This window comes from Melospiza georgiana, chromosome 5 (genome assembly GCF_028018845.1).
Source record: "Melospiza georgiana isolate bMelGeo1 chromosome 5, bMelGeo1.pri, whole genome shotgun sequence".
Classification (NCBI taxonomy): Eukaryota; Metazoa; Chordata; class Aves; order Passeriformes; family Passerellidae; genus Melospiza; species Melospiza georgiana.
In genome coordinates this window covers 55602125-55629472 of record NC_080434.1, presented here as the reverse complement: position 1 = coordinate 55629472, position 27348 = coordinate 55602125, and the positions used below count along the sequence as shown (strand labels likewise).

At 40.7% G+C, this 27348-nt stretch overlaps 1 protein-coding gene across 1 annotated transcript; it reads left to right on the top strand.

The window, feature by feature from the left end:
* Positions 1-825: 825 nt before the first annotated feature.
* On the top strand, positions 826-26161 carry HTRA3 (HtrA serine peptidase 3). The gene is made up of 9 exons (XM_058024444.1): positions 826-1561; positions 9637-9736; positions 11471-11693; positions 12322-12516; positions 15122-15154; positions 15831-15945; positions 22182-22230; positions 23853-23948; positions 25195-26161. The coding sequence occupies exons 1-9, from the start codon at positions 1138-1140 to the stop codon at positions 25358-25360; spliced, it is 1401 nt and encodes a 466-aa protein (XP_057880427.1). The 5' UTR covers positions 826-1137; the 3' UTR covers positions 25361-26161.
* Positions 26162-27348: the final 1187 nt, after the last annotated feature.

The following is a 27348-nucleotide window of genomic DNA, read 5'->3' as shown; positions in this document are numbered from 1 at the left end:
GAGTAAAAGTGAGTATTTTCTTGATAAAGACGGCATGCATGGGCAAGATTTACTCTGCATGTTATAAAGACCGTAGAGGTGACTAGTTGAGAGCTCAACAGATGCACTCTTCCACCTGATAGTCTTCCTGAATATGTGCAATAGCAGATTAAAACCCTCAAACCTCAAATATTAAGGCTTTGGCAACACTTCCAACTACTATTATAGAGAAGCTGCCAAATCTTTTGTTGAAGCAAATGACGGTGTGGAGCCCAGCAGATCCCCTTTGGCAGCTGGAAAGTGTCTCGTACAACGTGCAATGATGCCTTGCAGAGCGACTGCCTACAAGCACTGTGTCCAGCTACTTGTGTCTCTGCTCTAACACGGGCAAAGAGGGATTTGTGCCCAAGACCATGTTTAATATTACAGCAGAGACCAACCAAGAGGGGCCAAACTTGATTACTTTTCGGTGGCAGTGGCGACAAACGCCCTTATTACTGCTGACATTAAAGACAAGCATGAGGAAAGGCAAAGCGGCTGCCGGCTCTCTGCCCCTGCACCCACAGAGATCACAGCCGCTCAGATGTAACAGATTCGCCTTTGTTTATGCCACGTCGGGCACCCACAGCCGCTGGTGTCCTCCCGCCGGGCTCTCCCCGTTCGGGGCGGTGATTTACCAGCAGGCGGGCGGGGAGGCTCAGCCCCGCAGCGCCCAGCTGAGGGGACCGGCCCTCCCCGCTCCGTCCGTCCCGCCCGGGGTGGAGCCTGGGCAGCTGCCGGTGCTGCTGGAGGCGGCGGGCCCGTCCCTCATATAACCCTGCAGCGCTGCCGCCGCCTTCCCAGCGCTTCCCGCTCCGCCTGCCCTCGGCGCTCCGTGCCATGGCTCGGCGCCTCAGCCCGGCCAGCTGAGTCCTGGGAGCCGCCGCGTCCTGCGGGGACCGAGCCAGCCGTGACTCCGCGGCCCTGTCTCCGGCCTGCTGCCCTCCTCCGTCCCGCTCGGCCCGCAGAAGCGCTGCCCGGGGCAGACGGCACCGTCCTGCCCGAGTGTGCATAAAGCCCGCCTTTCCCTTCCCTCGCCGCGATCGCACCTTCCCGCCTCCTGCCCTGGGGCTGGCCGGGCTCGCTCCCCGCTCTCCGCCGCCGCTGTCCCCGCCGAGGATGCGGGTGTCGCTGCTGAGCCCGCTGCTCCTGCTGTCCCTCAGCGCCGGCCCGCACGCCGCGGAGCTCCAGCACGGCCGCGCCAAGTGCCCGGCCCGCTGCGATGTCTCCACGTGCCCCAGCCCCAGCTGCCCCAGCGGGTACGTGCCCGACCGCTGCGGCTGCTGCCTCATCTGCGCCGCGGGCGAGGGGGACTCCTGCGGCCGCAAGGAGGACCCGCCCTGCGGGGACAGCCTCGACTGCCGCTACCCCATGGGCAAGCGCTTCGCCAAGGGCGTCTGCCAGTGCAAGCTCAGCGCTCAGGTGTGCGGCAGCGACGGCCGGACCTACGACAACATCTGCCAGCTGAAGGCGGTGAGCCGCAAGGCGCTGCAGCACGGGCTGCCCGGCATCGCCCAGGTCCAGAAGGGAGCCTGTGAATCGGGTAGGAGCATGGTGGGACCTGCCGCGGGGCGCGGGGTGGGACACCTGGGTAAAGAAAGTCACGATTTTTAGTGGCCTGGGAAGACTGGGTGGATGTAGGTACTCTAAAAACCTCCAGGGATGTGGAAATTAATGACACCTGTGGCATGCGGAATGGATGCTCAGGTGCTTTCTGACCAGCAGAACTGCCGGATGCTCAGGGTGGGCTGGGGTTTGGGAAGGGTTCCCCCAAACCAGCAGCACGGCTGTGGATGATGCCTCGCAGTGCTCCCGGGACAAGAGGCGGGCGCGCTCGCCAGGTGGGAGCGAGGTGGGTGGAGGTGGCTCGGCTGCCAGGCCAGGGCAGCGGCAGAAGCCATTCTGGAGGCAGGGCAGCGAGCGGCAGAAGCCATTCTGGAGGCAGGGCGGCGAGCGGCAGAAACCTTCCTGGAGGCAGGGCAGCAGCGCCAGCCCGCTCCCGTGCCGCCGGTGCCACCTGCGCTCGCCGCGCCGGCTGCGGTGGCGGCCGTGCTGTTGGGTGGCGGTGTTGGTGCTGGTGGCATCCCCCGTGCAGGCACACAAACAGAGCGGGACCCGGGAACACCTGAGCTCCGGGACCGTCCCTGGGGCATTTTGGGATGTTAGCCAAATTGACCCGACAGGTGAATCAGACAATACCTCTCTCTAAAAGCCCATCAGGGCAAGAAAAGCGCTGCATATTAGATAAACTACCTAGAACATAGTCTTTTGTCTGGTTTGTTTTCTTCACCAAGGGGTTTTGTAGTCTTGTAGAGCCCTTGCAAGGAAAAAAGTCTTGTAAGGAAAAAAAAAAAAAATCTGAGAAGTTCTTTTATAGTGTAAAATATTGATATTCAGGCTATCAAATGATCTTGTGGTTGTAATAAAGTGTCAAGGCCTTTGCTCAGAGCCTGTGATATGCTATGACACACAACTTCAGGCTTGGTGATTTAACTTTGGAAAGTTTAGTAATCTCTTAAGCTAGTAATTTCCTTTTAATATTAAAATGTGTCTTTTTATGGAAGTGTTAATGCTGGCAGTATCTTTCCACATACTTACTGGTATATTATTTTTTAAAGGCTTTGCTTCTGCTACATTTCCCATAGAGTTCCTGAAAAGAGAAAAGTGCTATGCTTAATGGAGTTTTAAAACATGCATTAATGTTTTCATTATGTCAGGTAAATCACTAACCATCCTGTTTATTCACAGCAAACTGGCCAAAATGATTGGGAGGGTTCAGAGGGAATAGGGGCACTGTTGTAGCCTTTCTGTGAATAGGGGGCCTTTCATATATATTTTGATCTTTGGAAAGGCTAAGCCAGTTCAGAGTGGGAGGATATTCAAATGATGTTCCTGGAGTTCCTTTCAGAGTATCTTGTCAGAGCCAAGAATTGTTTCAGATGCCAGCCTGAAGCTGCAATGTTCCATCTCTCCAGTATTTTGTAGTTATAAATTGTTTTTGCCTGTGCCTTTTCACATCAGCAAATGTTAACTTTAGTACTTCTAAAACTTAGTTGAAACTGATCCATGTGAAATAATCAAAATGTTTAACCAAAATGAGTGAACTAGCCTGCATCTGAGAGCTTGCTGAGTGCTTGGCATTTGGTATATGTGACATTTTCTTTAAGGAATCCTCCTGAATCTAATGCTAATAGGCTTAGGAATTTAGAGCTGTGAGGCAGAAGAGATTTTTTTTTTCAAGCAACTATTTTAGTGTTTACTTTATTTTGGCTTTATTTTTTTTTTTTGTCTCAGAAAACATCAGCTTAGATGAAGCATCTGGTTTTCAGTTGAGATTTAATTTTTTTTGTTCAGTTCTACAGCTGCACAAACTGAAGCTCAAAGAAACCGCGTGTCTTGCCCAAGGTCAGGTTGAGTTGGTGGTTGAGCCAGGAATAGAACTCAATTATGGGGTTTTTTTGTTTGTTTTGGGTTTTTTTTAAACAATAACTTGCAATGGCTGTAATGAGAGGCTTGGAAGAAACTTGACAGTTTAAAATTGTTGTCAAATTTCTTTTTCTCCTGTTCTTGCCTGGCCTCAGATGACTCAGAATTTGAAAGGATAAGCTGGTTATGAAGTAAATGCAGTTTTACTTAACCATCCATATATTAAAACAATCTCAGATAACAGAAGCATCATATAGTATGACTAAGGCTATATTTAGAACATGCACAGACCTAGAGTGGCTCCTGAAATGTCTGCTCCTCTCCTTTTTCAGCTGCTTGTGTTGATGCTGAGTTGGATTCTGGCTGTGATAAACCCAGACAGACTGAGAAACTTAGCAGTGGTTTCCTGGTGACAGCAGTCTGGTGAATAGGGATACATGAAACAAGGATGCAGGAAGGAAGGGAGGAATGAGGTGGCCAGGGTTACTAAGTGATAATTGAAAAGTTAACAGAATTTAAAGTGTTTTTGTCCTTGTTGAGGTCCTGGATGAGGTTGAGAAGCACCATGCCAAATTGCAAGTTCTGCACACAGTGTTCTAAACGGGGTGCGCACTGCATGGAGGTCCAGGGGCTCCATTACTGATGCTCTGCAAGGTACCAGTGCCCAGGGGCCTCTCAGAGATACCAGTGGGAGCAGTCTGCAGAAATCCTGTGCAAAGTTAAACTCCCTTCTACAAATACTGGGGGGTTTTTTAAACTTTTTTCAACAGTATATACCTTTATATATGGGAATATATTGTCAAGCTATTTTTTTCTGCCTTCTGTCACCTACTGTGATAACAACAAGCTGTTACAAGCTAGCATGTAAGTAATGGGAGAAATACTTTTGGAGGACAACCTCTGTAATCAAAGATCTATTCCTACAGAGCCTTGTTTCTCAGGGCAGCAAGTGTAAGTTTAACAATGCCATGTATCAATCAACTAAGATATCAGACATCTCAGTGCAAGGATTCACTTGGTCACCTGCCATCGACAGGTCAACCTGCTTGTTTCTTGAACAAAGGACTGGTTTTGATCTGTCAGTACAGCTCAGTACAGTTAACTTCCCTTCTTTTGATGTTTACAAATGTCAAAAGATTTGTATTTTCTTACCTAAGACATGGAGGCAATTTTTTTTTTAAATACTGGTGCTCTTTTGTCAATGGAACTAGGAAAATTAAAAGTTTAATGAGAAAACCTTTGATGATGGACTTGACACTCACCATTTAGTGTACTCTGCACTGTTAACCTGAATTCACTCTCAGAAAGGGGTTGTGATGTTGACTCACCCAAGTCAATCAGATCTTTGAAAGATATGAGCCTAAAAGTTCATATTCCTAAGAGAGTGTTTCAAACACAATTAGTTCATAAGTCATTGCACACACAGGTTTGGAGTGTGCCTGTACATAACCTTGAAGATACAGAGGAACAGCTGAGTGTATGATTATGTGCATTTCTGAGAAGCTGGCCCAGTGAGAGATAGAAGTCTCCTGCTGGTGTTATTGCCATCAAAGCCTTAAAGCTGCCTGCAGCTGTATTTAGGGAAATGTACTGTGAGATATTAGCTGGAAACACAAACTTTGGTCACATTCCTGTGCTGGTTGTTTTCCTTATGCCTGAGTTGCTTTGAGTTACTGCAGGTGAGGATGGACAGAGTACAGGAGTTGGTATACAATTCAGAATAGAGCACTTGACTGCTTTGTAAAGGATGAGTAACAGGAAAAGGCTGTTCTTGTTGTATCTCCTCCTGAGGGTCACTTGGAAAGGAGGGATACCAAGCATCCAAAGTCAGTGTGGAGTCTGTGCTAGAAAGCCTGTGCCAGTCTGTCTCTGTCTGGCCCTTGTGATTGCTACATTGCACAAGAAAGCCACTTTGGTGTTGGTTTACCAAATTGTTTTCATCTGTGCATGGTAGACATCCATTGTATAAACAAGTTGCCTGAACCATAATGTGGCATTAAACTCACCAAGGCTTTATGGTCAGTGCACAGCTATGCAACTTGATCTTAATGCTGAATTCATCAGAAAAGCTGCCCATGAACCTATGCTTCCAGCAGATGTTTCTGTTTTTTAAGCAGAGACATTATAATCTTTTATTTGTCTTTCATTTCTTTCCATGAAAGCACAGTAGGGACAGTGTTTATCCCTGGTGATCAGATCTGCCAGGTTGCAGTCCTCCCTTAGACATAATAATTTGCTGAATGCACAGATCTTTTCTGAAGCTGGATTTAAAAGGGGGATGGGGAAACAACCTTAAAAGAATGAGTTTTCCAGGCTCACATATTCTTAATGAATATAAAATTGTGGATTTTAATACAATGTATTGTCTTTAAGAAAGCAGTGAATGTGATTTGATTTAATTCTACAGGGACTAAGTTGGCAGATATTCAGAAATCTTCAGTCTTTTGCAAATGTAAATTGGTCTGGTTTTATTGTCTTCAGTGGGATTATAATGATTATTTCTGCTGAATTTTTTTTCAGTTCTCTTCATACTAAGTTAACTCTACAGATTTGTTGGCATTGTTCCTGGTTTACAGCAGTGTTAATGAGATTGGAGTCTATTGTCTCAGCAAGAAAGTAAATAAACCACTATTAAATGGACCCATAGCCTGTAGATAACACCACTATCCAGGGAAAATCTTAAACTGATAATAAGACTACTCCTACCTGAAAGGCACTCAGTTTTAGTCATTTAAATTCAGTGTAGTTGGAGCCCATAAAATTGGAAGCATAAGGTCACATTTTAGAAAATATGCTGAAAATCTTTAGCTCCATGCACTTAAATTGAAATATGAATTTTAAGTGTTCTGCAAGGGGAGCTGGAGACCTGAAGATCTAATCACTTAGATGAAATGATAGGCTAAAAGTTCAGGGCTGCTGAAAATCTGGTTGATTTGTGGCTATGGAGCAGATTGGGGAAATCTAGTTTTTTTTTGACTAAGAAATGCATAGACAGCTAAGGACTCATACAGCAAAACATTAGTTTTATTTCAAATGCAACCTGGATGCAGCACCTTTGAAATCTAGGTTATGCAACACGTGGCTAATTGGATTAAATTATGTTTTTTTGCCAAGATAAATTAGATTTTGTTAGTGTGAGATGATTCTGAACACTCAGTAATAACATGGAAAATAATTGAGAGACCTTTGAAAAACTATGTGGCAAATCTCAGAGGGTCAATGGGTCAAAATCCACAAAGGTTCTGTGGGCTCAGAGCTGTTAAATGCTCAGGGCAGCAGAGATCTGAGGCTCTGTGGGGCTCTACAAGGCAGCAGAAATATGGAGGGGGGAGATACATATTTAACTTTCTCTTTTAGTAAGGACAGTAGCAGCAGCTGGTGTCTACCAGCTAGTGCACATTAAAGGATAGATTCTTCACTGTATATAGACATTATACAGCGTACTCAGTGCTGGATGTTGCTTCCTTCTTCAGTTTCCCAGGCTTCAGTTCCTCCCTTTTGGAGTATATTGAGGATTTATGATGAAAACCATCAGTTTAATAACTCTGCACTAAAATGCTGTTAATAATGACCAACACTTCAGTTCCCTTAAATAGTGCTGAGTTAATGCAAGTGTGCAGTTACACCTTCCACGTCTGTAGCTTGAGTTCCTGGCACATCATATAATGTGTTTAAAGGTTCTCATCACTGCCAGCTTGCAGAAAATTATTCAAGAAAGATCAGGTTTGTAAGTCAGTTTTCACCAGTGTTTGGTCCCCACCAGACAAGAGAAAAACTAGCTCATCTCTGATCAGCCCAGATCTTCAGACATTCCTTTCATACAAAGCCTGAGTGTCTGTTATTCCTGATCCTCCTTTGTTACAGATTTCTCTTTAATATTGGTGCAGATTTCAATTTTATTTCAGGTTTGAGCGTTCTTGTCTTCTAACCACAGCAGGGAGGTTCTGGGCTTCTGCTCAGACAGAGAAATGTTTTCACTGTTGTATGAAAAGAAGATAAACATTGTTTCAGTTTTAGTCTCCTCTCTGTATTGCTGCATTTTATTTTCCTCCCCTTTTTTTCATGCTGCATTCACTACCTCTTTCAGATGCTTTCTCTCTGCCTCCCCCAAATCCTAGCTGGAAAGCCACTGGCACCCATGATGTTTGCCTGGTGGCTAGTCAGGAGTGAGGTTTTTGAACAAGCATCTTCCTGTGCTTGTGGCCATGTACAGTGCTGCATCCATTTGGCCTGGGCAGAACAGTTGAGCGCTTAGAAGATGCAAATGGATTTAGTTGCCCTGATTCACACAGAGCTGTGCTGATTTACACCAACTGAAAGACTGCATTCATCCCCAGTTTTTCCCCAGTTCTGTGCAGTTCATCAGCTGCCTTTCACTGATGCATGGTCATGTCTATTAGGGTAAATGTGATGGCAATGGTGTATCCTGTCAGTGAGCCCTTGCTGTGTAGGCAAGTGTTCAAAGTCTTGTCACTAGACTTCAAAGGATATAATGCATAATCAGGCAAGCTGCTTGGGAACTGAAGGTAAAATAACTCTTCAGTGGCCTTGTAAGCAAAATAAACACCAGTATATTGTGCTTACATTTGACTGTCCTCTGTGATTCCTGTTTGCTGTGTCTCTTTTAAACTGAGCACTAAAACAAGAACATTCAATTGGCTGGAGGGATTCTTCAGAGTGTGTGAGAATGTACATAGAAATAATAGACTGACCCTAGTCCTGCCAAGCTTTTCCTTTTGTTTATTCAGTATCACATAAATCTAACTTGCTACATTTAAGCAGGGTTTCTTTTCATTCAGAACTAAATCCCATGTCCAGTAACAGGATAAAGAACTTGCAGACTTCTGTGAAGAAATTCCTAATCTTGTTGGTCTGGTTTTTTTTCAACTCATTTGCTCCCTTTGGTAGATCCCATAGTTAATTTTGAAGCTTCAGGCTGTGAACACAAAAGAATGCTATTTGAGTGTGGGAATACATCCCCTACATATGCTTTACATGTGTGGTGATATGGCTCTGTGTATCAGGGACTGCAGAGAACATGACATTTAGCACAAGCAGTGCTATTCCCTTGGGGTGTTGTGGTGCTAGAAGCCAGGGTGCTGTGGCATTAGAAGCCAGGGTGCTGTGGGCTTTCCCCCCACCTCTTTAAGATCTTAACTTCACACTATTTTATTCACTCTTAATGAATGCTGTGTATAGTGCTGTTTAATGTAGTACCATACTGGCTTTTGTCAGACATTTTAGTAGTCTATTGCTAGGCCCTGCTGCTTATGACAGCTTTAAATGTGAATTTGCAAAAAATTTTAGGTGCAAAGGTTGTAATTTAAGTCAGGTTTCTAATGTGTCTACTTTAAAAAAAATAGAACTTAAGTTTGAATTGTGACTCCCAAGTTCTGCAGCTGTGGTACTCAGCACTTGTCAGACCACATCTGGAATACTGCATCCAGTTTTGGATCTCTCAGTACACAGGAAAGGCATGGACAAACTGGAGTGAGTTCAGAAGGTCATGAGGATGGTTGGAGGAAACTGGACATATCTCCTGTGAGGAGAAACTGAGGGTACTGGGCTTGTTCAGCCTTGGGAACAGAAGGCTTCAGGGGGAGCTGAGAGCAGCCTCCCTGTGTGCCAGATCCATACAGAGGTGCATAATGGGAGGATGAGAGACAAGGGGCATGAGTTGGAACATGAGCTCAAGAAGTTCAGACTTGATGTAAGAAAAACCTAGACATCATGAGGGACAGTGAAGCAGTGGGAAAAGTTTCCCAGAAAGTTTCTGGAATGTCCATCCTTGGAGTTTTGCAAGTCCCAAGTCTGTTTCCCTTTGCAGCTGATGCAGCTTTGAGCAGGAGGTAGAACTAGATACCTCCAAGGTCCTTTCCAGCCTGACCTATCATGACCCTGTGTGTCTTGGATAATAACAAGTAGTTGTCTGCAGAAAAATGCTCAAGACAGAGCTTATAGATGTCCAAAGAAAAGAATGTAGAGCTAAGTGGTGCTGATGTTTAATTTTCTCAGGATCACACAGAATGCTATGTAAGTTTTGAACTATCTTAATGACTTTGATTCCCTTTCCAGTACTGTTTGGAAACTGTTCTGGTACGACAAACAGATCAAATCAAGTCAGGTTCATCTTGCCTACTTAATAAAAAAGTATTGTCTTATTAACATATCCAATTCTTTCTGCTAGTATAGGTCACCTACAGTCGAGCAGCCCAAGATACAAATTCAACTTCATCGCTGATGTGGTGGAAAAGATTGCACCTGCAGTTGTGCACATTGAACTTTTCCTCAGGTAACACTTTCAATTCTTTTAGTTACATTGTTTAACAAATATCTGCAGTGTAGTAACTTTCCTTTTGAATTTGAGGTTCACAAAATATTCTAAAATATTACAGCAGACCCATTTCTCCAGAGAACCACACATTTGTGGTTTTTGTTCCTGTTCAGTAGATCTATTCTAATGGGTTTACAGTAATATGCAATATATACTATCCACCCTAAAATAAGTATATCTCATCTTTGGAGGTATCTTCAGCCTTCACTAAAATGTTCTGCTTTTTGGACTGTCTTTGTTATCTCAGTTTAAATACATACATATATATATGCACACATATTTATACATATTTATATGTGTGTGTATATATATATTCAGACACTAAGCTGGAAAAAAATGGCTTGTTGTTACTTTTTCAACTTTGAATGAGAGGTGATTTTATTTGGGCAAGAAGAGCATTAAGAGGTAGAATGTCAAGGAGATGTAGCCTATCTAAACACAGAAATGGCTCCTGACAGGAAAGAAATGTACTAAATTTCTTGACCTGCACATCACCAATATTCAGGATGCTGAAGCTGGACCTGAGGTGGCAAGATCAACACTGAGCGTCAAAACAACCTGGGAGGTTTAAATAAGTCCTCAGAACAGCCTGCTGTCAGAACAAATTACTGCAAATATTGCATGAACTCCATTATGTGAATACCTTTCTTTCTAGAGTCCTCTCAATTTCCACAGATATAAGTATTTCTTTGAGAATTTTTGTAGGCTTTTTTTTTTTTTGTAGGCTTTATCTTGATTTTACAAAATCAAGATAATCAAGTATATCAGGAGGCACAGTTTTAAGCACATGGTGATTGGTCCTTTGAGAGGATGTTACAGCTGAAGATCCTTAAGATCTTTGCATATGTAGTTGAGATTGTTTCTTCCTTCCCTACAAGTAAATGTTTGCCTAGCAGCTTGCTGGGTGCTAATTTTGATACTACTTTTTTCCCGGGATTGGCTCCAGTTGTTTACTGCTAAATAGTCCAGGACTTACAAATAATATCCTAACCAGGGCCATGTCTGGGAAGAAAGACTTTGTGGGCCTTTTCTTGTCTTTTACTATGCAGACACTTTATATTCCCCAACATAAGGTCATTACAGCAGTTGTTCACAGAGAAAATTTGTAATGCCTTGAACAGTTTGTAAAATCTTTTACTGGTCTGTTTTGTAGCACATGTTGTTTCCCACCAAGCTTTACCCATTGTTAGTGTTTTCCATTTTTTTCTTTCACATTCCTAGTAATTTTGGTTTCAAGACATGCTTTTTCCAGTCTGCACTTGGGCTTCATGATCTCCTTAAACCTCATCTCTTCCTTTATGCCTCTGTCCAGCTGCGAGGTTCCTTTCCTTCTTCCCCTTTTCCCATTAGATGATCAGTTAATTTTTTAGCTTTATTTCCCCCTTTCAGTATGTAATCAATAACCAGTGGGATCAGATGGGCTCCTTCTCCTTCATTTTTTGTCACCTACCCTCTGTGCAATGAAGTTCATAAAGACAGAATTGGAAATCAAAGGAAAAGGATCCTGCTAATTGTCTGTAAACCTCAGTTCCTGTCTCCCTGACTGACTAAAACCAGTCACAATTTTCAGGAAGGGATCCTTTCTTTGTAATTTTTGAAAAAAAATTGATTCTCAGAGTGAAAGGTGGTGATGTCTAATATAATCTTAAGTTGATTTTCCTTATGATGCAAAATTGCTTGCTTTTTGTACAGGCACCCTCTCTTTGGTCGAAATGTCCCCCTTTCCAGTGGATCTGGGTTTATTATGTCTGATTCTGGTTTAATTGTGACCAATGCCCACGTGGTGTCAAGCACAAATGCAATATCAGGGAGACAACAACTGAAGGTACAGCTCCAGAATGGAGATACCTATGAAGCAACCATCAAAGACATTGACAAGAAATCTGATATTGCAACAATAAAGATTCACCCTAAGGTGAGTGACATAAACAGGAGAATGCCTTCATTTGGGCAGTTTCAGTTAGTACAAAGTGGTTGACTAGAATATATGTTTAAGGATTCCTTAGAAAAATCTGTGGAGAACAATGTACTGAAATACAGGCCTGGAAATTTTTCATATCTTGAAATTAAATTACTTTGTCTTCTGTGTTAGGAACTGTAAAAAATGAAGAAAAAAAATTCCACTCATTTATTATGTGGCAAAATCATGCTATCTTTCCTAAATACCCAGGCTAATGTTTTTTAAGCTTTGTGTCAGTATGCATGGACTGCAAGGTGGGCATAATGCAGAGAGAGTGGTAGTCACCAGTTAGTCAGTGGTTGGTTTTTGTGCTGTTTCTAAGAGGAGGCAACAATCTGCTGGAAAACAGGGAAATTTTGATGCCCTTCTTTTCTCAGTGAAATTACAAGGGACTGGATGTAGCTGTTTGTTTTTGAAGATGGTTTAAAACAGCATAAGTTTTGGGTATAGGATAGTGAGTGGCTCTTTCATTAATGTAATGGAAAGTCTTTGTTCCTAATTTTTGCTGGTTTTTAATCTTTCCAATCAGAATATTTTCAAGTATGAACTAATGCTTATTTCTTTCTCTCTCTGTTTACTTAAGAAAAAACTACCAGTATTATTACTGGGACACTCAGCTGATCTGAGGCCAGGAGAATTTGTGGTGGCAATTGGGAGCCCATTTGCCCTACAGAACACTGTGACCACAGGTATTGTGAGCACGGCTCAGCGAGACGGCAAAGAGCTGGGCCTGCGGGACTCGGACATGGATTACATCCAGACAGATGCCATCATTAATGTAAGCACCAGGTGTGGGATGAGCTCCACCTCACAGGCTGTCCCCGCTGTGCAGCATGGAAGTGCCTGCTCTGAGACATGAATCCAGCAGCTTTGTCTAACATCAGTGAAACTCTTCTTTTTCAAAACTCTGTGCAGTGTCTGTAAGGTGTGTTCAGGCAGTGTTGTGAAGGGAATGATGAGTAAAAGTTCTCCCGCTGAGGTTGTCTGTGAGGATGCTGCATAAGTCAGATGCTTTGAATTCTGTAAATCTCATGCAGCAACATGGTTGTATCAACCAGCAGTAAATTAAAACATTTCTCTCTCTGTCTGCTGAGTTCCTCTGGTCAAGGAAGCTGTAGAATAGAGCCAAAATTTCTTTCATCTCCATCCTTTAGAAGCAGATAGAGTAGTCAAATTGAGAGTATGTGCTTCAGTTTAATGACAGGACACCCAGGTAAGAACATAAGGAGAGGACTGGGGCTTTTTGTTGCTGTTCTTGTTTTCCCTTTGCACACCACGTAATCAAAACAAGAATCGAGGTGGAAAATAGCAAAGTTTGAGGTATGGTTTGGAGCTAAGGGTCCTAGCATTGCATCTTGTATAGAAATACATTAATGTTCCTTCAGAGCATCTTGGAGTGATCCAAAGAGCTTAAGTGAAGTGCTTGGGTATGTGTTTAGTTTGTACTGCTTCTAAAATGACCATTGCACACATATCTGAGGTGGAAAATGGCCTGAAATTTTATACCTTAAATCTGTTACACATTGAAAGGAAATTATTTTTAGGATTTGTTTGTTGGACTTTAATGTCAAATTTGTCATAACAAGAAATAAGTGTTTTACGCACACAGAGTGCTTCACAAATCATTATTGTCACAGACTTGTTAAAAGAAATCGTGTAGGGAGGAAAAAAGAGGAGAATTATTTTTTGTGCTAAGATATGACATAAAAGTGAGCTTTTTCAAAAAGCTTTTGTGTGACCCAGGAGCTGAACCTCTCTTAGACCTTTAGTTGGAATTACTCTCTTCAGCTATGCAAGGAGAATAAGGAAAACTTAGGCAAGATGGGTTACTTGGGAGCACACACTGAACTGGTAGTGGAGACAGAATTGGAACATGGGATTCTTGACTTCTTGCCTGTACTCATTTTTCAAGCTCAGACTCCTTCCTTGTGTATGTATTTAGACATTTGCTGCCTTCCAAAGCTAATGAGCAGTTTTAGACAAGGATAGCAGAGTGTGTCAGATAATGCTGGACCAAAGAATGGTAGCAGATGAGGTGAGGAAAATGACACTAAGTTTGAATTGCTTTGCCATCTGGGACTGCAAAACATGAAGATGGTCCCTGGCATAAGGATGCTTTGTGCTTAGCTAATGCACTCGTTTTCTCTTGAGAATGGGAGGAGTTTGAGAGTTTGGTCTGTTCAGAGCATTCCTGTGGCTCAGCCAAGACTTTCCTGCAGGAATGTGCATGCAGCTGCCTTTTGAGAAATGCTGGGACAGCAGTAACATAGGGCAGGAGAAAACAGGGCCATAAGGTTCTAAATGGGGCTGTATTGCATGTGCTGAAGGTCTTTCACATCCTTCAAGCAGAAGACAAGTGAATGAAAGACTATGTGCTAAGCAAGGCTGAAAAATCATTATTTTGGTTTCTTTGTGCCAGTCAGACATAAAAATCACATGTGCAGCCTCTGGTGACTGGACAGATACAATATAAGGAACTTATCTAATTGTTCAATTTGAACGTTGAAGCTGTTTGATAAATTTTAATGTCTATTTTATTCTCCTAAGAATCTATAAGGTTTGCCCAGTGCTATCTAAGTGTAAACAGTTGGTGTCTCACTTCTCTGTCATACATTTAGCTTTTGTTTCTTTTGAGTGGTAAGTTGCTGCTTTTGGCTGTTTGCTGTTCTTTGGCTGGAAACCTACTCTAAAACTCTGGCCTCAGTCAAAAACAAATTGTTGAGCCAGCTTGAAGATGGACAAGCAACTTCCCCAACTCTCATTTCCTGTGGTCCTGTTGCATGTTTCTTTTAAGGGCCATTAGGTATTAGGTAATTTTGGGCTGGCCAGAGCTGCTCTATGCCTTCCCTAGAGAGAGGCATATGTGTCTGTGGTTACTAAATCAATGCTTATGTAGTAGCTACCTCATAGCAATATGCTGTGATTAAATATGCAAACCACTGTATTCTGCTCCAGTGGAGAATGAGAGACTGACAGTGTTACAAACCAAAGTGATGAGTGAAACAAAAATTGTAGAAGCACTTCACTGAAGTATAACTTTAAATAACAATTAATTATTTCAAAATGTTGTTCTGACAGGCTTTGGAAGAATCAAAATACTAGTTTTAACTATTCAATGTCTTAAACTCAGCGTCTGTCTATTTGGAGTGGCTCCTAACTTAATTCCTGCTTCTGAAAAAAGCCAAACAACTATAATCATGAGAGGGGTGGAAGGGTAGGATAAGACCTACTTTTAATCTTCTGTGATCAATGTGTCTGTCAGTACTGCCTAAGAAATGACCTCCTCTCTTTCATTTACTTACAAAACCAGTGCTGTTTGTAATGAGAATTGCATTTCCAATAGTGAAGTATTAATTTATTGTTCCCTTATGTCATTTTTACAGTATGGCAACTCTGGAGGACCTCTAGTTAATCTGGTAAGTCCATGTGACTTGGTTTGGTTGGTTGGTTTTGTTTCAAGAGCTAGTTTCAAGTTAGTGGGAGAATGTTCTTTTGGAAAGATTCATGGATCATTCCAGCTTCCATTCACTTAGCTAATGGTAGGCAGATAGCCTGTAGCTAATGCAGAATATGCAAATTTGGTCTCAGTTCACACACCATAGGAGAACATTTCCCCATTGAGCAACAATTTCCCCAGAAAAATTTACCTAGCAATGAGGAATATTGGATCTGGAGGGAGCAGTTACGCTTGTTAGTTCACACTGTGGAACCTGGGATGCACAGCAGAGATGGAACCTGGCTACCCCACACAACTCTTTCAAAATAGACTGCTTTAAATCAGCACCGGTGTTGTGGGGCAGTGGTTGTAGTGGTAGTAGTGACTCCCCTGCCCACTTGGCAGAGGGAATGTCTTGCTGAGTGTTGGGATGGACCTTGGATGAACACACTGTACTGTAATCTCTCTGGCCATCACAGTTAAATGTGAAATGGATCATGAATCAAAGCCCAGATCCTCCCTTATAAGTAGTGTTTATTTCTTGAGTGATTACAACACTCTAGAATTTCTTACACCAGCTTTTAACATGAAATGCTAGGCAGGGAGCTGAATCCTGTACTTAGGAACAAATTTAATTGGGTGTTGTCTCTCAACAGGATGGTGAAGTGATTGGGATTAACACCTTGAAGGTCACAGCTGGAATTTCTTTTGCAATTCCTTCAGACCGTATCACTCAGTTTCTCACAGAGTCACATGACAAACAGAGTAAAGGTAAGGTCTGCAAGAAACAGTGACATCTTCCAATTATTATCTTGATCCAGGTGAAGTGCCAAAAGACATGGGTGTGGGATCCTATTACTGAAAGGAGCAGCATCCTTCTCCATTATAGGACATCACAGACTGGGGAATAGAAAACAATCTCACAGAAGTGGGAGAGACTTTTTATTACTCACACCCCCAAAGAGCAGACTGTGTATAAATATGGGAAATAGGGCCTCTGAGAATAGTGAGGACACGGATGAATCATCACTGTCTCAACTGATCTTGAGAACAGATGATCACTTGTTTAAGGAGTTTTTATTGTCTTCTTTTTGTTTCTTGTCCAAGCAAAAAATTAAGGTATATTGTGGAAAATAAGGTAAAAACCTTTTAAAGCATCTACAGGTGGGATGTAGTCCATAGAAGCTGACGTGTATTTTATCATGGTCGTGTATGTCAGTGCTATATAATCACATATTGTGACAGATTCTCAGGCCCTGGTGGAAGAAAGGCTGTTACTAATTTGTGAAGAAATACGTGGGAAGATGGGAGAGAGGCAGAAAGAAAGGCCTCTGCACTGGACAGCATATAAATCTAAATATATTGGCAATGACAACTGCAGTACTTTAGACTTTTTTTACATGCCTGCACCATATCTGTCACCCTGTTCTAGATGTCATACTATAGGCTACACAGCCAAATCTGATCTAGTAATGCTGCATCCAGGCCAAACCTTCCTTACTCTTTCTCTTGCCAATTTATCTGTCCACACCCTACTACTAATCTTTTATCATGAGTGTTGGCTGCTGCTGCTTCTTCTCTTGAATCTTTTTGTTATTAATCTTGTCTTCTCCTGAGTTCATCCTGTTCTGATGCCAGGGTTGTCTCCCTACACCACTGTCTTCTCAGATCAATGTTATTTTGGAAACTTCCCTTAGTCAGTGGTTTTAAAGTGATGCATCTGCTTGTATGAGAGCATCACAAACCTGATGGGTCCCCTCATCTGTGTTTTGCTGAATTCCACAAATCATATTGTTTTCACTGTTGATTTGAGGTGAGGGGGAGGAGTAGTTGAAGAAAAGTTGTTAATATATGCTGAGAAGTGCATTTCAAAGTAGCTGACCTAATTTTGTTTCAGTCAGCATGTCAAAAAAACTTGTGTATTCACCCTGGTTACTAACTTATTGTTGGTTTCTAAAACAAGCAGGTGTCTCATTATTGATGTTACTCTTTAGAACCAAAGTGCTTGTCCCAGTCCAGGGAGGAGCAATGACTCAGCCTGCAGGCCTGGCTTAGAGGCATGAACTCAGGCTTTGTGCAGAACTCACCGCCTCCTGGTAACTGGGGCTGGAAATTCAGTGAAGGTCAGAGATGTCACCACTGAAATCAGTCACCTTGCTCCTTCAGGCACCTTTACCTCCACAGCTAAGGACTCAGAGACAGCTTTAGCCATGGAGGAAAAAACTGTGAAAGATTCAAGTTTATACCATGATTGTAGCATACACATTTTTATTTTTAATCATGTCACGTGATTCCCTAATCAAAAAGATTTATACTTTCTTTTAGTGTCAGTGTGACTGTCACTGCTCCAAAAATCCTGGGGCACAGGAAATTTTGTTATTTATTTTTCCAATTTTTTTTGCTTTTGCTTCTCTGAAGTACATCTTATAATTTTGCTATAGCAGAGCAGTCATTTACAGCCCTTAATGCATAAAGAAAGTTTCTAGGAGATATTTTCACCACATATTTGGGACTTAGTTTTCATTTTTTAGGCTTTTAGTAATAATTCTCTGATTTATTGTATAGTTGCTATTTTTTGGCATAATGAATTTATGTAAGCAGAATTTTAGGGATGTTTTTATGATGTTTTCTTCCAGTTATGTTTCAGTAGTTTCAGTGGGATCCTCCCTTATGGTAATATTAGGTCATAGAAAGACATTTATGGGTATTACCATTTTGCTCTTAATATCATTTTGCCTGAAGATGATAACATTCCCTTAGGGGATATCACTCTTTCCAGATTTATTCTGACATAGGAGATACTCAGTTGTTTAATAAGTTGGACATTAGTCTTTCAAATCTCAGTTGATTAGATAACTGTTTTATATAGAAGGCATATATTTTTTAAAGTCTTATTTATTATATATAACTTCAAATATCTGATCTATTGAAGAACAGGAGTGGAGAGTGGGGGGAAAAGTAGAGGATGTAATTTGAATGAAGAATTTGCACTGGTTATGTTTTCTGTACATTCTATATTACCTAATGCATTCTTAATGTATAATAGCACCTAATGTATTTTTGACCAAAGATTTGTCACAACCTTCACAGACATGTTTGTCTCTTGAATGGTCTGAAAGCCTTTGCTAATTTTGGGGTTACCAGTAATAAGGTTAATGTCCTTTTATAGTTAGGAAGTCTTAAATTGCTACATAAAGTTAAGTGTCTCCATCTGTATCTCAGTTTTAACCAGCTGTGTATTCTGTGTTTATGTCTGCAAGTTAACTACATACTTAAGCATTGATTGATTTTATTTTTAAAATTTTTTTAGGAATTTCTCCATTTTGGTCTTGGCTCTATCTATTCCTGGTTTAGACTTGAGCAGAACAGTAAAACTAGGAAGTCCTTTAGATGCTTTAAGGTAGAAGTCAGTTAGTCAACAATTTGAGAAAAATATTAAAGATAAAATCCATCCTAAAAGGTCAGCTTAGCCTCTAAAAGTGTCAGCAGAAAAGTGAATAAACCTTGTTTCAGATGGGCAAGGGGAAATGGGGGAGTTCTGCATTGGCCACACCAAACAGCTCATTTACATGAATCCTCATTTTACATCCCCAGGACCTTGTATTAGTTGTGTTGAATCAATATTCTTACCTTTGTGTTTGAATGATTATTATCCATAATAATTACCACAAATCATGAGGGTTGCTTAGGAGCCTTGCTGAGTGTAGATTCAGATCTCTGTTAAATTCAGCCATGCAATTTATATGAAAGGGACTCTGCACAGAGTCCAGCACTTTAGGCTTGAGCTGTTTGCATGTTTTCTAGTAGGCAGTAGAATACCTTTCTTAAATGCTTTCAGGGCTGTTCATGTAATCTGCAAAATGAGCTAGGTGAAAAAGGAATTATCAGAAAAGTAGAAGCTGGCACTTAAGTAAGAAGTGAAGGGTTAGTCCTGATGATATCCTGGCCCCACTGAAATCAGCTGCATTGAGTGTAATTTTGCACCACAGTTGCTCAAGCCCATAGAAGTTTGAGTACATGACCCCTTAATTTGGATTTATCAGTTCTTTTTGCTACAGTTTATAAGTCGTAAGCATTTCTGCCTTCGGTTGGTGTTTATCTGTCTGGCTTTTATCTCTATTATTGCAAGCATCAATAAATAAAGTTTAACAGTAAGGCAAGTGCTTTCCTGACTGTGAAACAGAAATTTCTGGGAATAGTGAGCTGCATCTAGATACTTGGGGTCAGCTGCTTGTGACTTTCTATTATTACTAAGCAGATTTAAGTTTAGTCTTGTGGTTGAGGTTGGTTTGCTTGGCTTTGTACCCCTGGAATCAGTGTTTAATCTGGTCTGGTGTTTACAAAAATGAGATTTGAGTCTTTTTTTTCTAAGCTGTGCTCCAGCTTTAGGCCACAATGGTTTCACATTTGCTAAACCTGATTCTTCTAACGTATGTTAACTACTGGAGGGACTGCACCCTTGTGATGACATCACTTTATTCCAGTTCTCCTAATTATTTTTTCTTTTCTTTCATGATTGCACAAATTGCCAGAATGACGGGTTTTGAGACTTTCTATTCACAGAGCAGATGTAATATGACAATGGTAGTTCCAGGTGCCACACACTGTTCTGCCGATGTGACTTCGCCCCAACATCACCATGCCTACACTTTGGGAATGATAAAACATTCCTGGTTGTCTGTGCCTGTTCAGTCTCTGCTGATACTTCAAATACAGACAATCATATTCCCACTAATCATTGTTGAAAACTTTGGTTTTTGGTGTTTGACTTGGGTTCAATTCAGTGGAATGGACTTCTATGAAACAAAAGGACTGATTTTTTTACTTGTATTCTGACACACAAGAGAGAGAGGAGAAAGAGAGGAGTGTATACTCTGATGCTAAAGTAACCTGTGGCTCATAGTTTTTAGTTTTACTTTATGAAATAGCCTGCTACTGTTTGCAGTATGACAAACCTACTGCAGAGAGAGGGCTGAAGGCCTTTTTGAACTTCAGTGTGTGAACAGAAGTGAAGTAATACTTTGACCTGCCCAAAGTTGAAGATAGAATTAGAATTTTGATTAGGAGTAAGTCTGTAGTTGCAAGATTTTGTTTTTTTTTTTTTTCCCAAAAGCTTTATGTTTACATATGTCTTTAGCCACTAGAGAAATAATTCTTTTTATCACTAGTGTCATTTCTCCTGTGATTTTTCATTCTTGCAGTTCTGTTTCTTCCAAGTCAATTTCTTTTGTCTCCTCTTTTATTTTCATTTTTCTTCCTGTAAACATTCTTAACTCAGGCTCCAGAATATCTTCATGTTTTTGCAAATTTCTGCCTCACAGGTGACGACCAGCATCAAATTTTTTAATGGAAAGAGAAAAGTGTCATCACAGATGCTGTCACTGAATGGAATTTCATAATTTAACTGTCCACATTGCATGGACAAGGGAATTGTTTTTAGAGGGGAGAGTTATCATGTCTGAATATTTTTAAAAAGTGAAAAATTACATTTCTGCCATGGAAAGTGGAAGAGTGCCATGAGCTAGTTCATGGTCATGCCCAAAGCTCTTCAGACTTCAAATCTGAGCAATTGAACTTCTTGACATTCTTACTATAGCTGATTTTGATCTTGCTAGTTTTACTTTAAAATGGAGGAGAGCCCAGCATTTCAGGGCAAAGTAGGGATGACAGTTATAGATGCCTGATTTTTCAGAGTGTAGTAAATCCAATGTTTAGTAGTCAACATTTTCAGTGACCCCAGTGGGAATATTACCCCAGTGTAATATTCAGAACTAAGTCTTTTACTTGGGAGTGTTTTTCTTGGAAAGAATGAGAGCTAGAGAAGACTGTGTGCATCTCCTTTTCCCTCATTTGAGAAGCTGGAGAAACTCAAAGATCTTGTGAAGTCATTGTGCTGGAACAAGTAAGGGAAATATTGTTTCATGGCGGTTGTGACTGAGTACTGCAGCACTCACTGCAGGAAGTCATCAAACTGCATTTTTTTTCATAAGCCAGCTGTGCAATATCTTGGCTTAGTAAAAGCCAACTTCAGAAATGTGTTGTTCTTCCTAAAGGAGTGATTTCTCACCATTTAAAATTCCACAGAATCCTGGCGAATCATAGAATTATAGAATAGTTTTGATTGGAAGGGACCATTAAATGTCACCTAGTCCAACCCCTCTGCAGTGATCAGGGACACCTTTCATTGCATCCAACCTGACCTTGAGCGTTGGCAGCTGGGGCATCTACCACTTCTCTGGGCAGCATTTTCCAACGTGCTACAACCCTCATAATAAAAAATTCTTCCTGATACCTACTGCCAATCTACCCTCTTTTAGTTTGAAGCCATTTCCTTTTGTCCTGTCTTATAAGCTCTCTTTAAATACTGAAAGACCTCATTAAGGTGTCCCTGGAACCTTCTCTTCTCTAGGATGGACAACCCCAACTCTGTCAGCCCATCTTCATAGCAGAGGTGCTCCAGCCCTCTGAGTATTTTTGTAGTCATTTTGGCAAAGGTCTACATGTTTTGGGATTTTTTTAAACTTGCTTTTTATTCTTTGGGGTAGAAATAACAAGCCATTTGCACTATAATGAGTGTGAACTTTTTGATTGTCCTTTCTCTGAAAATTAGAAATTTAGATTTGTTTAGATTTCATTTCTACATTTTAATGAAACCATCATATGATGAAATGGTCTTGACCAGTTTCAGATTAAATGCTAGTTGGTTATTAAATTTTCTATTTACTGAATTTATGTGATACTAAATCACAGTAATTTATTGGAGGAAAAACTCTTAGAGAGTGTAAATGAGCTTTCTCTCTTAGCCTTAGTTGCAGGGAGAGGGATTGTCATTCTGTACACCAAAGCTAATAAAAAAACCCCACTTTATACAGATGTGTGTGATTTTGTTTAGTTTTGTTAAAATCTGATAAATTCCGTTTTAATTTTCAGGTATTTTGGGTCATCAGAGCAGTTATTTTTGTCAGTGTTTACCTAAATTTCTTAAACATCCTCTGTGTTCCTTTTAGATGGGAAGAAACGTTTCATTGGCATCAGAATGCTGACAATAACACCTGCGTAAGTACCTTAGAGAGGTAATGGTTTGTTCATGCACACAAGATGTGGCCAGCAGTGCTTCAGAAATGCATTCATCTTTCTCTACAAATCTCTAGAGATCCCAAAGTGGGCATTGGCTTCTAGGAAATCTGCAGGCATTTAAATTATATAAATGAAATTTATGATCTGAGACCTGAAAATTCTCTAAATACTGATTTTAGTTCTTGACAAGGACATCTGGAGTTACACCAAGTTTTAGGTGGGATTTAAGCAAAATGGTGCTTTCAGGTGACTCTGAGTGCCAATGGCAGATCAGCTGATGGAGGGTGTTTTATCAGTGCCAGTGGAGGCCATATGGTGTGAGGTTTGGTGTCTAACCATTAACTAAAAAGAGCTGCTAAAGTGCCAGACTAAAGCTTTGTGTCTCTGTGTTAACAAAGCCAGAAATGGACACCCTCCCCTGGCTCTTTACTCCCTTTTCCCTCTTACATTGCTTTGTGTCTTGCTGTTACCCAGATATATTCTTGGATAATAAATGAGGGCTCTTGTGCTGATGTTCTTTCCCAGCAGTAGGCATGTTTCCAATGTGGCAGTAGACTGCAAAATTAAACAGGACAATTTCCAGCTGGGGTTGTAGTAAAGCCATCTTTTTTTCTTGAGTTACTCTCCTGCAGTCCTCCCTGAAGGGTGAGATCCTCAGCTGGAATGAATCAGTGTAATGGCATTAACATCACTGATGGAGAGACACTCAGGATGTTTCTCTGCATAATTGTGAACACGATGTGAGATTTTACTGCTTTTGGAACATCTAAGGAAGCCATGTAAGATGTCTGCAGGCCTGTTTTCAGAAAAAGACCACTTCCTTTGTTGTGTTTGCTTTAGTTATTCAATTGTTAGCTTCCTCAGTACTAAATCAAATAAAGAGAAGCTATGTAGCGATTTTGGCTTTGTTTTCCTTCTTTGGGACCCCAGTTTTTCATGGCAGACAGCCCAGTGATCCATCCTTGGTTTAAAAGCTTTCTTTCCAGAAATGGGTTTTAACCTACATTGTACACAGACCTGAAATGATGTCACTATCTTTGAAATGAGGGGTTGTTTGTAGAGGCTCTGTTTTGCAGGAGGTTCCTGTCTTCTTTCTTTAGAAAGTGATCCACAACAATTGCTGATGACAACTTGAGGAAACTGAAGTTTCCATCTCTGATCTGTCTTCTCTCTGGAGTTATCAAAAACCCAATTGGTCTAGATAAACACAAATTAAGAATGAGTAGCAAAATGATAGAAACAAAAAAAGTTAGCAAATGTCTGCCCTGTCACCAGCAATGAGTGTTTGGGCAGAAAAACCTTTTGTCCCTGAGAGTGTTTCTGTTCTTGTCCTCATGAACAAGGCCCTCTGTGCTACTGCTACAAAGAGCCAAAGTCAGATTCTTGCAGGTACAAGACCATTAAGTTTAGCATGCTTTGCACAGATAAGGAGTTTTGCCTCTCTTAAAATCTATGTAATTTGTTTTAATCCAAGTTCAAATCCCCTACATTTTCATCACAAAACAACAGGCAAATGAATAATTAAGTCTTTTACTTTTTGTCACAAAAATTCTTAATAAATAAGAATATTTATATTCTGTATAACTTTGTTCTTCTTTTAGCTTGGTGGAGGAACTGAAGCACAGTAATGCTGATTTTCCTGATGTCAGAAGTGGAATTTATGTACACGAAGTTGTTCCAAACTCACCTTCTCATAGGTAGGTGGAGCACATTATTTTCTTCACCACAAATAAACCTCCAAAGGGATACTAGAAGGTAATATTTCTTTTTATATTTGAGTATTTCCTCATACCAGGCTTGGTTTGTATTTTAAACAATTAAAAATGGTGCCCTTAGGTTTAAAATATTTGTACTAAGATTCTGTTCACCTCTACAAAAATTAAGCATTTCAGAACTATTTAAATCATGGAATTGTTTAAGTTGGAAATGATCTTTATGATCATCAAGTCAAACCATGAACCCAGAACTGCCAAGGCCACTAGTAAACTGTCCTGCACTGTAAATGCCACTTCTACATATTTTAAATTCCTCCAGGGAGGATGCCACCACCCCTTTGCTGGGGAACCTCTTGCAGTGTTTGAAAACCCTTTCTTTGAAGGAATTTTTCCTATTATCCAGTCTAAACTTCCCGTTGGACAACTTAAGGTTATTTCTTCTTGTCCTGTCACTTGTTACTTGGTAAAAGACACTGCCACCATCTCACTACAACCTTTGATGACATTATGAAACACAGTGTGCAAATAAAAAAAACATCCCAAATACAATGAACTAATTTGAAGAGTTTTGTGAAGTATGTTGAATATTAATGAACAGAAACTTGGATTAAGTTTAAGCAGGGAACAGAATAGTGTTCATGTAAGGCACTGTCAGAACTGTTATCTGAGACAGTGCTTAATCTTAAAGGAAGAGGCTGTTTGACAGAACAGTTGCAAAGTAAAGAAAATATTTCTTAAAATGATTTTAGGAAGACGAAAACCAAAAGTAATAAAAGCAACTATTCAGGATTACATTTGAGCGGCAAGAGAGAAATAATTTACCAGTACTTTAGCTGGTGTCCCTGTCTTGAAATTTTGAGATTTAAATTTTCCGTTCTTGAAATACATATTGGTGGCATAAAAGCATGGTCTTGCAAATGGACTGAGTAAAGTGAATCAGTAATAGATAAAAGCCTTTTTTTCTTTTTCTCATTTGCTGTAGGTTTGTAGAAGACATCAGAAAATTCTTTTTGTTGTTTAAGAAAAAATCCTCAGTGAAATAACCTGAGCCTTGTTTTGCATTTAGCAAGTGCCACCGGTTATTTCACAGTCAGGAGGCTGGAATTTCCCTTCAGTGGAGACTAAAATGAATAAAAATTTATTTCATTTTCAAAAGGGGGGGTGAATAGCCTTTGTACTTTTCCTCTGCATCGAATGCATCCTTAGTGCCTTTTTCTTGCCTTTGCAGAGGAGGGATCCAGGATGGAGATATTATTGTGAAAGTCAATGGGCGTCCTTTGGTGACTTCCAGCGACCTGCAGGAGGCTGTGATGAATGAATCACCTCTACTACTTGAAGTCCGAAGAGGAAATGATGATTTGCTATTTAACATTGAGCCTGAAGTTGTCATGTAAATAGAATTGAGGGAGATCTCACCATAAGTAAACTCACTTATTCTGGAACACTAGATACCTCCTTTACAGCTACAGTAATTATACTTCCTGTTGACTAATGACAAGGTGGACTAACTTAATTGCCTGAGCCATTTCTGTACATAGTAGCTAGAATGACTTCAAAGATGCCATTTATAGAAGATTTAAATTTCAAAAAAACTTAAGTACTGTGTTCTGGGGAGGAGGAGAAAAACTGATTTTGGGTAGCTTGTAGAAATGGGTCCCACTTCCTGTAGCTGCAGAGCAGATTCAGTTCTGCACGTGGATAGATCCAAATACTACTGGAAGTGAGGAAGTATATAAAAGAGAGAATTATTCTCAAACTACAATCATGGCTGCAGCAGAACCCAGGTTATTGCAATGCAAAATTGAGCTTTTTTTTCCTTTTATGTAACTTTTCAATGTGAACCTATTATTGGCAAAGCTTGTTCTTAGTGCTTCTCTGTTCCATGTCAATGCAGGTAGATGAAATCTGTAAATATTGAAAGGAACAAAAATGGTGTCAGGCTATAGAGTGTTACACCTAGGTCATGCGATTTTTGGAATATAGTAAATGATTCTTATAGAATTAATGCCTTATATATAAATCAAAACGATGTGCTGAACAAAGTTAAGTTTGAGAAAGTGCACAATTTTTTAAGAATTTGATACAAACCTGTTTTGCATTTTTACTGGTAAGCTTTGCTGTAAAATTGTTACACTACTTTTGGCTTTGACTGTGTATGTTTCTACTGTAAGGAGATTAAAGTTTACACAAATAATCTGTTGATGTAAACCTCTTTTTAAACAAGTATGTCTTCTCTGCTTCTTCTGTCTCTGGAATAAGATCTCCCAAGAGAAAATTTTCTTACAGAAGATTCAGCCTTTTATTCGTATTTTATTTTGTTATGAAAGCCCTTTGCATCCCTACAATATAATTATTCTGCCCTTATTTAGACTTTGTTTAGAAATGCTTTGCACACAAGTCATTTATTTACACTGTGTTTTTCCATATTTATGAATTGTGCTTTGATGTCAGCTAGAGAGTATCAAGTTGGAGTCCTGTTGTCCTCAGTTCCCTCTCTCTGTGATGAAAAGCAGAAGGGAAGCACAACAGTAACTGTTTTACAGCTAGAGCATGTGAGACTTCTGTGTAATAAACTCAGGAGAGAAATTGCAAAGAGCTAAATCCAGATCTCCTGGGTACCCCAAACCAAACAAGTATCTTCTCCCTTGGTGAATATTTCTTCATTTCCCAAAGAGGCAGAGGAATGTTTCTATCTGGAGCATTTTTCATATCAAGCTGTGCTTTCCAGACCTGTTTTTTGTGTCTTTGTTACATGGATGCAAAAAGGAAATTATCTTTGGAGCAGTACCCTTGAGGTTGCCATCATGGCTAGACTTTCTGGTTATACCAGCTCACTCATGTGTGACAAGCCTTGCATCTTCAGGTTTGTTCAGTGCCAGACATGTGGAAAAGCACAATCTGTTGCCTCCTTGCTGGCTGACTGGGACTGCAGCTCTGAAGTTCAGAGGTGGATGGGGTACCTTCCTCTTAAATATGAACAGCGTTACTTTCCATCACAGAAATGTGATGTGCCTGTAATGATGGCTTCACCCCCCTGCTGTCACTAAACAAAGAGCTGTTTTCACACCACAAACAAAAGATGGTCAGTGTTACTTGTTGAATATTCCAATTCCTTTATGTTAATATTCAGCCTTAGCATCCAGGCTTGCAAAAAGCCTACTTGTGTTCTGAAATCAGGGTAGCTGTGGCATGTAGATGGATGCTCTCATGGCCAAAGTTAAGCCTATCCATCTGTGTGTACCATGTTAGTACCAACATTTTACAGTTTGTGAGGGGTGTCTGTTTGTAACCATTGATTAATACAAAAGAAATTGAAGTATTTCTGAATTTGTTGCTATTTTTTCAGGTTTTGGCCAAGGAAATGTTTGCTAAAGAAGACCCT

Bases quoted from the DNA above. Each gene is read 5' to 3' on its own strand.
- HTRA3 (XM_058024444.1), top strand. From the start codon at position 1,138: ATGCGGGTGTCGCTGCTGAGCCCGCTGCTCCTGCTGTCCCTCAGCGCC. The intron at 9,737-11,470 runs GTAACACTTTCA...CTTTTTGTACAG, and splicing joins CACATTGAACTTTTCCTCAG to GCACCCTCTCTTTGGTCGAA. The intron at 15,946-22,181 runs GTAAGGTCTGCA...TGTTCCTTTTAG, and splicing joins ACATGACAAACAGAGTAAAG to ATGGGAAGAAACGTTTCATT.